Source organism: Copadichromis virginalis, linkage group LG11 (genome assembly GCF_057382275.1).
Source record: "Copadichromis virginalis isolate Kocher_CV1m ecotype Utaka linkage group LG11, C_Virginalis_male_GT1.1, whole genome shotgun sequence".
Classification (NCBI taxonomy): Eukaryota; Metazoa; Chordata; class Actinopteri; order Cichliformes; family Cichlidae; genus Copadichromis; species Copadichromis virginalis.
The window spans coordinates 16270144-16280042 of NC_140628.1; the positions used below are offsets into that span (position 1 = coordinate 16270144).

Genomic DNA, 9899 nt, shown 5'->3' on the forward strand with positions numbered 1-9899 from the left:
ATCTTGTCAAACTGAGGCCTGTGTTCCTGATCAGGGCATTGCTCTCATGTTAGCCGCTTCACAGGAAGCACATCCCAGCATTCCCTCTGACACGCTGGCAGCAGCATTACCATAATTGGCTTTTCTACATGACGGGACAGAGGAAATAATAATGTCATTTTATTTACAGCCCTCTTGTCCCGGTCCGAGAGCTATCACCCTCCCTCTTTCTCCAGCTCTGCACCACGCACTGACATACACCCCTCCTTCTCCTCTTCTGTCTCATCTTCTCCTCTCCCTGCGCAGGACGTGAGTCTCGTTCTGCCACGGCGTGTAGGTCAAGCGATGGCTTTTTGATCAGCTCCTGTCCAAAGCCATCAGGCTTGGGAGGCACGTAATGGAGAGCGGGGTGACAAACAGAATCTGGGGAAGGAATAAGACTGCCAGTTTCCTATTAGGGGCCGGCCTAAACGGCCTCTGCCCCCCACCTCACCGCCGCCTTCTACACCCTCCTCGCACCATTCTGCGCCGCGAACCCCACTCCTGCACTGCCTAAATCACATGAGTGAAGGGCCCCATGATTGGACATTAGTGCCGCAAATGACTGCCGTGATTGCCCCCTCTTCCCAAACTCACATCAAATAAATAAAGAAATGTGTGTAAATAAATAGAAGGAGGGATTGCTGGTGAAACGGAGGTGGTGGCGAGGGGAGGCTGACTGGTTTCATCCCCTTCTTGCCCCCCCTCTCTGCCTCTCTCTCGCTCGTTTCATCGCCTTTCTGCCTTTCTTATCTGGTTTGTTTGGCTTTGACAGCGGCCAAATGGTGAAGCTCTGCGAGCCTGACAGAGAGTTTTATTGATTTAACAACCAGCAGACTCGCAGCAAAGAAAAAGGAGAAAGCAAAAAAAAAGGAAAAAATGGGTAGGGCGGAGAAAGATACAAAGTTTTGAAAAGGAGTGATATGTTTCTGCTCTGCTCCTCGCCAAAAAAGCTGACGTATCCCGCTGGTTGTATTTCATTTGCTATCATTTACAAAAGTCATGCACACACACACACACACACAAAAAGTTACGCTGCGTGTAGACGGAGAAAATGTTTAAGAGATGATCTGTACATAGGTCCATCGCTCTGTCTCGCTGTGAGGCCCAGTGTTGTGTTGAGGCAGCAGGCAGGGCGTTCACCGCAGACTTTTCATCAGAAAACATGATATCAAACATAACAGGGCACTGCACAGACTCGTTTCTGGTGTGGTCCCTGAGTGCTCGCGTTAAACGCACAAACTTGATCACGGATTGCGATAGCAAACATCTGTAATGGCGCACGGCGCTCTGCAATCTTTACATATTAGGCAGAAGTTAGAATCAAGGGTGCTTCATGGGTGCATTAGTTGGGTAGTCCTTCAGGAACTATCTCATTTAAATATGAATAATAATAAATGAGGCAGATGGGAACAAAACACATACTTGAGCTCTTTTAAAGCTCTTATCTCTAATCAAATAAGGGTCTGTGTTCCAAAGTGTATTTGGTAACCAGAGACATGAAAACCTTTGATAATGCATGCATTACAGCTCTATTAAGTGTGTATGTCAATCTATTTGTGCATTATGCATTTTTCAAAGAGCTCTTTACAACACTTAAAGGGGCTTCTACAAACCCATTTTGCTACTTTACAAATTTTATAAGCCTTTTTGTTAGCGCTACATTAACCCTCTGAGCAGGTACCAGGAGATCAGAGACACTGGGTGGATAAGTCTTGCTTCCTTTCCCCGTGTTGTTGCTGTTGTTGTTGTTGCTGGTGATCTGGCGTGGCTGGTGGCGGGCTTGATTGCTGCTGCTTGTGACAGTGAGTCTGCAGTCCTATCCTGGCCGCACTGCCGCCTGTCTCCTTGATGGCGGCACGTCCCCGAGCAAAAGTGACAGGCGCTTTGGCGCCCGTGCAGATGGCCCTGCTCACAGCCATCACCCACTCGGCAAACCAAACCGCCAGGGACGGCACGCCAGCCCTTCCCGGGCCCGCCCCTTACTGCTGGTGTTGCTCTGCATATGTGCATCCAGGAGAAGAGAAGGGGCTTAATCTGGCCGCCAGTCACAATCGCACTTCTTCAAGTTGCGGGTGATTGAGTTGATGCGTAGCTTCTAATATTTGTTGGGTTTTAGCATCCTGTCAGAATTCATGCAGCATCTCAAAACAGATGGAGAGATCATTTATTTCAGACTCAAGTTTCATCACGAACGTTGTACGTTTATGGCTTGTGAAGCCGTCCACTTGCTGCCTGTGATTTTTACAGATGTCTGTCTCTGCCAGTCTTTTGTCTGTGGGCTTTTGATATCTCCCTCTTTGTTGTTTCCATGACAACATGGCAGGACAGGAATTGATTGACAGGGATCGTCAAAGGGTTCCCTGGCGACCTGCTCATCGTTCGAAGCCCCTCCCTGCTGCAGTCTGTGTTTTGTCACTCACCCAGGGATATTTCTGATCTGCTGCTTCTCATTCCTGCTGTCTGTGTATCTGCGTGTCTACTTATTGAACAATGCCAGCTAGCTGTTTTTTTTGGCTGCAGCTGATGTGAGTGATTCACATAGGTAATTCCTACTGTATGCTTGCGCCGTTCCTGTGTGCTTGAGAAGAATGGATAGCCGTTCTGCAGGATGCTTTGTATATTAAAAAGGCTGATATGTATTGATAGCCTCCTCTTTTGGAAGCGGGTTAGTGAGAGGGAAGGCACTGTAGCAGAAGACACTCTGCAGATGTGTTGTAGAGAGTACAGCACATAATGCTAATCTGCTGTGTTAGGGATTTTCAGGAGTTTTAGAAACTGTCTCGGTCTCAGTCTGTCAGTGGGATTGAAGCGCAGCCAGGTTCTCCTGTAGTGCTCTCATTTCACAGAAATCCTGTCAGGCGTTAGGGGAGTATGTTGCTCATTTGGAGAAGGGTGTATCAGTAGCACACAGCGAACTCAGACTTATAGGCAATATTATGGTCGGTGGGTTCAGGTTCGCGCTGTAAGAGCAAATGTGTACGAGTGGGGGGGGAAAAATGCATAAAGTACACACATGGGCACGGAAGGTGAGCATGCGTGCGGAGTCGCAATCGCAAACAGGCACTTACGGAGGCACTCACACGTACGCACATGCACATCATCACATACTCACAGTTGATGGTGCAGCTGCTCACCTCCTCCCCGCCGCCACCCACCACCCTCCACCCTCCACCCATCTCCTCTCAGGCAGCAGTAAATGGTGCCAGTGTATATATATCAGGTATTATGTCCACTTAGATTATGATATGACAGGTTAGCGTGCCGTTTGAAGTTGACAGCACATCTGTTTCATCGGGAGAGACTGATACTGGCATGTAGGACACACATCTCACCATGCAGGAAGGAGATAAAGGAAGAAGCTAGGGGGCCGTCTCTCCTGTCTCCCTGCCTCACTCACCCTCTTCTTTCTCCCTTTTTTCCCCTCTCATTCCGCCTCTCCCCACCTAACAAACCCACCGCCTCCTGCTCACTTTTTCTTTCTCTCCCACGTCTTCTACTCATTCACTTATTCTCCCCCTAACCATCTCCTGTCTGCGCAGCTTGCTAATGCTTACTGTGCCTTTCTTTGCATGCACACACGCACTCACAAAAATGCACGCCTCCAAATGCACGTAGTCTGTCTTTCAATCTCGTTTGTTTTTACGTTTTTTTTTCTCCTTGAAACCTGTTACATCTTAGTTCTGTTTCCGCTTGGCTTTTTTTCTTTAATCGAGTGTTTGCCTTCCTGTTTTAATTTGTCTTTTTAAGACATTGTCCGTGTTGTTGTGGATCATCGAACAGCTGGAGTGCAAATATATAAACTGGTTGCATTTGTATCGCTCTCAAACCAGAGAGCATTGTTTTTCCAGTTCCTGCATAGTAGCACAGTGACCGTCAGCTAATTGGAGTGGGTTAGGAAAACTGTGATATCTCCAAAGTGGTAATTTTTTTCTTCTGTCCCTCTCCAGTCGAATAACTTGAATGGGAGAGGAGCTAGGCTTCATGGACTAGATGAGTGAGATGCAGTACAGGCTTGGAAAAGTGAGAAAGAAAGAGAAGGGAGGGAGCTGAACATGTAAGCATGCAGCTGGCTAACAAGGCCAAACAGCCAGTCATTTCCTGGGGAACATGAGGCATGTGTGGAGGAATAGATAGTTGGGAAGGAAAAGGACAACTGTCAGAAGCTCAGTGATTTATTTTTCCCTTGGAGGTTTTTTTCACCACTGGCTTTCAGAGACACATGTGTGCAAAGTACACACAAAGTCATGCATGCATGCAGACATATACGCACACTCACATTGGGTGAGAATAAAAGCCTGCATTTCCCACCATTGAGCATTCATTCCATGTTATTTTGACAGTGGTCCTGTTAGTGTGCTGTAAATCTTTAATTTCACTGAGCTGACCTCTTTTCTTCTCCCCCCCTCCATTTTTATCTCCCCTCTCTTGCTGTCTCTCTGTACTCCAGCGTACATGCCCGAGGACGAGCTTAAGGCAGCTGCTCACGATGAGGAAGAGCACCTGCAAGATGACGGCCTCTCATTAGACGGCCAGGACACTGAGTTCCTCTGCAACGAGGAAGAAGAAGACGTGGATGGGGGCCGACCACCTAGCTACAGAGACTCCCCACTCAGCAATGGCACTAACCCTGACGCTGGATACGGGTCTCCGCTTAGTGATGCTAGCGACCGACTTGCAGACTTCAAGAGCACCTCTTCCAGGGATGGTCAGGAGAGGGAGGGCTCAGCTTTTCCCTTCCGTCCCAACAACGGCCTCTCTTTCCAGGACAGCCTGGCACAGATGAAGGCCGTCTATGCAAACCTCATCTCAGATGCCTCTTGGTCTAGCATCACAATGGACATCATGAAATCTAAGCCTGCTGCAGCTGGCAGTGTCAACAGTGCCCTCACTAGTCCAGAGCCTGCCTCTACTGCCTCTGTGGCCACAACTACAACCATAAATAAGAGCAGTGGGGTCAACATGGCTAGCAGTCACCATAACGGCAAGACCTCCAGCACCACTGTCAACCACACAGGGAGCGCAAGTGGCAGTACAAATGGCACAGCAGCTAGCTCTGTTAGCAGCCACAGTGCAACCAGCAGCAGTGGGAGCAGCAGTGCTGCTGCCAGTAATGGTAGTGGTGTAGCCTATGACTGGCATCAGGCAGCACTTGCCAAAACACTTCAGCAGACCCCCTATCACCTTTTACCAGAGCCTAGCCTCTTCAGCACAGTGCAGCTCTACCGACAGAACAACAAGCTGTATGGCTCTGTTTTTACTGGTGCGAGCAAGTTCCGCTGCAAAGACTGCAGTGCTGCCTATGACACACTGGTGGGTTTGACGGTCCACATGAATGAGACGGGCCACTATCGAGATGACAACAAAGACAAAGAGGAAGATCAGGGAAAGCGCTGGTCCAAACCACGTAAGCGTTCCTTGATGGAAATGGAGGGGAAAGAGGACGCCCAGAAAGTTCTGAAATGCATGTACTGTGGCCACTCATTTGAATCTCTACAAGATCTCAGCGTTCATATGATCAAGACCAAGCATTACCAGAAAGTGCCTCTCAAAGAACCAGTGCCAGCCTTGGCCACTAAACTGGTGCCCACTTCAGCTAAAAAACGTGCTATCCAAGATGCTATAGTCTCTCCATGCTCCCCAGACTCTATCCATGCTGGTAGTGGTGGTGGCAGTGTCTCTCTTGGGGATGTTGGCAAAGACACAAAAGCTGCAGCTAACCCCTATGTTACGCCAAACAACCGCTATGGCTACCAGAATGGTGCCAGCTACACATGGCAGTTTGAAGCTCGCAAAGCACAGATTCTAAAATGCATGGAGTGCGGGAGCTCCCATGATACATTGCAGCAGCTGACTGCCCACATGATGGTTACAGGTCACTTTTTGAAGGTCACAAATTCTGCTTCCAAAAAGGGCAAGCAGCTAGTCTTTGATCCAGTGGTGGAAGAAAAGATTCAGTCTATCCCATTACCGCCAACCACCACCAGACTCCCTGTTCCCAGTACGGTTAAGTCCCAGCCAGTGTCTCCTGCACTATCCTCTGGCTCAGAGGAAAAGAGGGAAGCGGGTGAGGATGAAAAAGTCGAAGGAGGCGAGCAAGTGGAGAAAAAAATCAAGGAAGAGAAAGACGACTCAGGTGAGAAATCTGAGACTGACACCACCTCGTATAAATACCTTAGAGAAGAAGACCTGGAGGAGACCCCTAAAGAGGGTTTAGATATTCTCAAATCCCTTGAGAACACAGTATCTAGTGCTATCAGCAAGGCTCAGACAGGCACGCCCACCTGGGGTGGCTACCCTAGCATTCATGCGGCCTACCAGCTGCAGGGTGCCGTGAAAAGCTCAGCTACTGTTCTACCCCCGACTGTCCAGAGTGTTCAGATGCAGCCAATGTTTAACAGTGGTCTACGAAGTCTTGTGAGCGACCCCAACTCAGTCATCCACTCACCTCGGAGCCCTTCCTCTCCTACTCCCCTAAGGAGCAATGTCACCGCCATGGAGGAGCTTGTGGAGAAAGTGACAGGAAAAGCTGCCACTGTGAAGAAAGAAAAGGAGGAGAAGATGGTGAGCCTGGAACGATGCCGACAACCATCGCTGGGAAAATCCCCTTCCCCTGCACTGAGAGAACAGCGAGAGCATTTGGCATCTCCAAATGACTTTTCTGTAGGTAAACCATCTGGTATGAGAAGTAGCAGCCCGGGCAGTGTAGATTCAGAGCTTATCTGCAAGAAGGAGCCCAAAGAGAGCCTAGTAGATAGCCACAGCAACCATTCAAAGAATGGTTCTGAGACGTGCCAATCCCCAGTAACTAACGGAAACAGTCTTGGCATCATCACCGATCACTCACCTGAAAGTCCTTTCATCAACCCTCTTAGCGCACTCCAATCAATCATGAACACACACCTGGGGAAAGCCTCAAAACCAGTAAGTCCCGCAGCAGATCCACTGTCTATGCTTTACAAAATCAGCAACAGCATGATGGAAAAGCCAGCTTTCAACCCAACTCCTCAGGGCAAGCCAGCTGAGCCCGTCAACCACTACCAGCTGTATGAAAATAATGACCAGCCCATAGACCTGAGTAAAAATAAGTCCGCCACTAATAGCAACAACAACAACAACAACAAAAGCAGCAGTGCACTTTTGACCAACAGTAGCGTAAATGGTAACAAACCCCTTATTTCCCTCCCTGACACAGTCTCCTCACCCCTGAGAGAGAACGCTCTGATGGACATTTCAGACATGGTAAAGAACCTCACCGGGAGACTTACGCCCAAATCTTCAACTCCCTCCTCCATCTCAGAGAAGTCGGACGCTGATGGCAGCGCGTTTGAGGATGCCCTCGAGGACCTCTCCCCAGTGCAGAAGAGGAAAGGGAGACAGTCAAACTGGAATCCCCAGCATCTCCTCATTCTGCAGGCACAGTTTGCGTCTAGCCTGAGGGAGACCCCAGAGGGCCGCTACGCCATGACCGACCTGGGCCCTCAGGAAAGGGTCCACATCTGTAAATTCACGGGCCTCTCCATGACTACCATATCCCACTGGCTGGCTAATGTCAAGTACCAGCTGAGACGAACTGGGGGCACCAAGTTTCTCAAGAACATGGACTCGTGCCAGCCCGTGTTCCTCTGTGGTGACTGTGCCTCTCAGTTCAGGACTCCCTCCTCCTACATCAGCCACCTGGAGTCTCACCTGGGCTTCAGCTTGAAGGACCTGTCCAAACTGTCAGCTGAGCACCTACGGGAGCAGCAGGCTGCCTCGAAGGTGATCACAGACAAAATGATATTCGGCAGCCCCCTGTCAGCCTTGACCACGCCAGAGGACGACACAGGCTCCGTGTACCAGTGCAGACTTTGCAATCGGACATTCGTCAGCAAACACGCAGTCAAACTGCACCTCAGCAAGACCCATGGCAAGTCTCCAGAGGACCACCTGGTGTTTGTCACCGCTTTGGAGAAACTGGAGAAGCTAGACAAAATGGAGAAGGTTTAAACAATGTCTCGAGCTGAGAGTAAAGACTGACAGCTGTGGAACTGACTCGATTTTCATTGCACTAAAAATGACGTTGTTCACAGTTACTGCACTGGGCCGAACTGAGCCGCCAGAAAAATAAAAATAAAAATCAAGTCTTATTATTATTAATTTTTTTTTTGTGATAACTGCCTGACTGGACCATGTCTTTTCATGTCAATTTGTTTTTGTTTTGCCAAGCTTTTTTACACTTATTTTGTAATATATTTATATGCTATTTGTCTGATCTGTGCATGTATTTTAGTGAATCAAGGTTAAACACGATATTTTAATCTTTTCATGGCAAAAATACAACTACTGCTTCAACGGTAAAAGTGGCGAGTGGACAGAATTGGTGGAAAAGATAACTGTATATTACTTGATATGAAGAAGGTGGAAAATTCAATGTATACACCAAAAGAATGAAAGAATACCCCGAAAGACTGAAGTAGCACCTTAGACAGTTGAATTTGTAAAGAGAACATGTTTTGAAATATCTTGCATTTGTCAAAATCAGATTTTAAAAGATCAAGGATTATCACCCCACCCCCACCCCGCCCCTCTTTCCTTCTTGGGTTTCTGTCACGGCAATGTTTTTGATGATGAATGGCCTGCTCATAAATCTGTCAGTGTAAAAAAGAGGGAAAAAAAAGATCACATGAACATTTGGAAAAAGTGAAATGCTGCTTCTGGTTCTGAGTTAATCAGTGGAAATGAACGGCCATCGGTATGCAAGTTTGCTGCAGAAACTTTTTCCTTGTTGTGAAGTATCACCTCATAGCAATTTTCCAGGTGTATGGTTTGTTACAACTTTTCTCTTTCTAAACTGTGTCGCTTTATTCAGCTGTAAAGAGAACAGTCCGTCACGTGTAAATGATTACCAGTGAAATGTCAGTACTCCATGAGACATATCTTACCATTTGAAAAACGGCTCAAAATTGTTTGTATCTTAAGGTGTGTGCATTCTTGAACTTTTATATTGTCATTTTTATATACAAAAAGAAAAAGCTAAAAAATAAAAACAGATGGTGTACATAGATATATGCTGTAGAGCTACGAAATGACCTTTTTTTTAAAGAAAAATACAAATTTAGCTTCTTTGGCTTGGTTTACAGAAATGATTTTAATTATTACTTGCATCCAACTTGATGCATGAAATGGTGTGGAAAATAAATAAGCGATGCACAATGACTATACATTTCAATGTTTTATCGACAATATTGTAAAGAAAGAAAAAAAAACACGACTTTTTAGCACCGATTAGTTTGTTTCATTTTTCTTTTCTCTCTCTCTCTCTCTCTCTCTCTCTCTCTCTCTGAATTGTAAAATAAACCCCAAAGCAGTTGTTAACAGTCAGATTTTTGTGGTTGTGTGTTCTTTTGTTATGGCGGTGCACCAAACTCAAAATGTAAAAACTCGGCTTTGTAGAATTTGCTCTCGAGCAAAGTCAAGTGTGTACACCCATGTCAAATCCTAACCCAGTGTAACAGGATTTCCTCTAGGGGCTATTCTTAGCAAACTGGAGGTGAGATTCGAAACGTCTCGCTGCTGGTACATATTCTGTGTTCTGTAACAGGCCTGCTTTTATGTTTTTCCCAAATTGTTAGACAAAATAAAAGTCACTGGTGTCATACTTACAACTGATGACTGAGCCGCATCATACCACCAATGATTATAATGATGAAGATGACGGGGATGATAAGCCTGTAAGGGTGCCTATTGTACAGTAAGAAACCCATGCTAGGCTTGTGACTGGCCTTCGGAGGGACGTTCTGAAAGAATCAGTGTTGTATTAATGACGGCAGTGTATTTTTTGCGTGTCTTCTTGGAGCAAAATCAGATGGCTGTCTGTTCTGCTTAAGTTAAAAAAAAAA

At 46.9% G+C, this 9899-nt stretch overlaps 1 protein-coding gene across 2 annotated transcripts in view; it reads left to right on the plus strand.

Moving 5' to 3' along the window:
• LOC146698291 (teashirt homolog 1-like) overlaps positions 1-9381 on the plus strand; it is a 35869-nt gene extending 26488 nt beyond the window's left edge. For both annotated transcript variants that reach the window (XM_085473348.1, XM_085473347.1), the window contains exon 3: positions 4469-9381. In XM_085473348.1, the coding sequence (XP_085329474.1) occupies positions 4469-8007 (3539 nt within the window). In that variant the 3' untranslated portion in view covers positions 8008-9381. The remainder of the gene's footprint in view (positions 1-4468) is intronic.
• Positions 9382-9899: the final 518 nt, after the last annotated feature.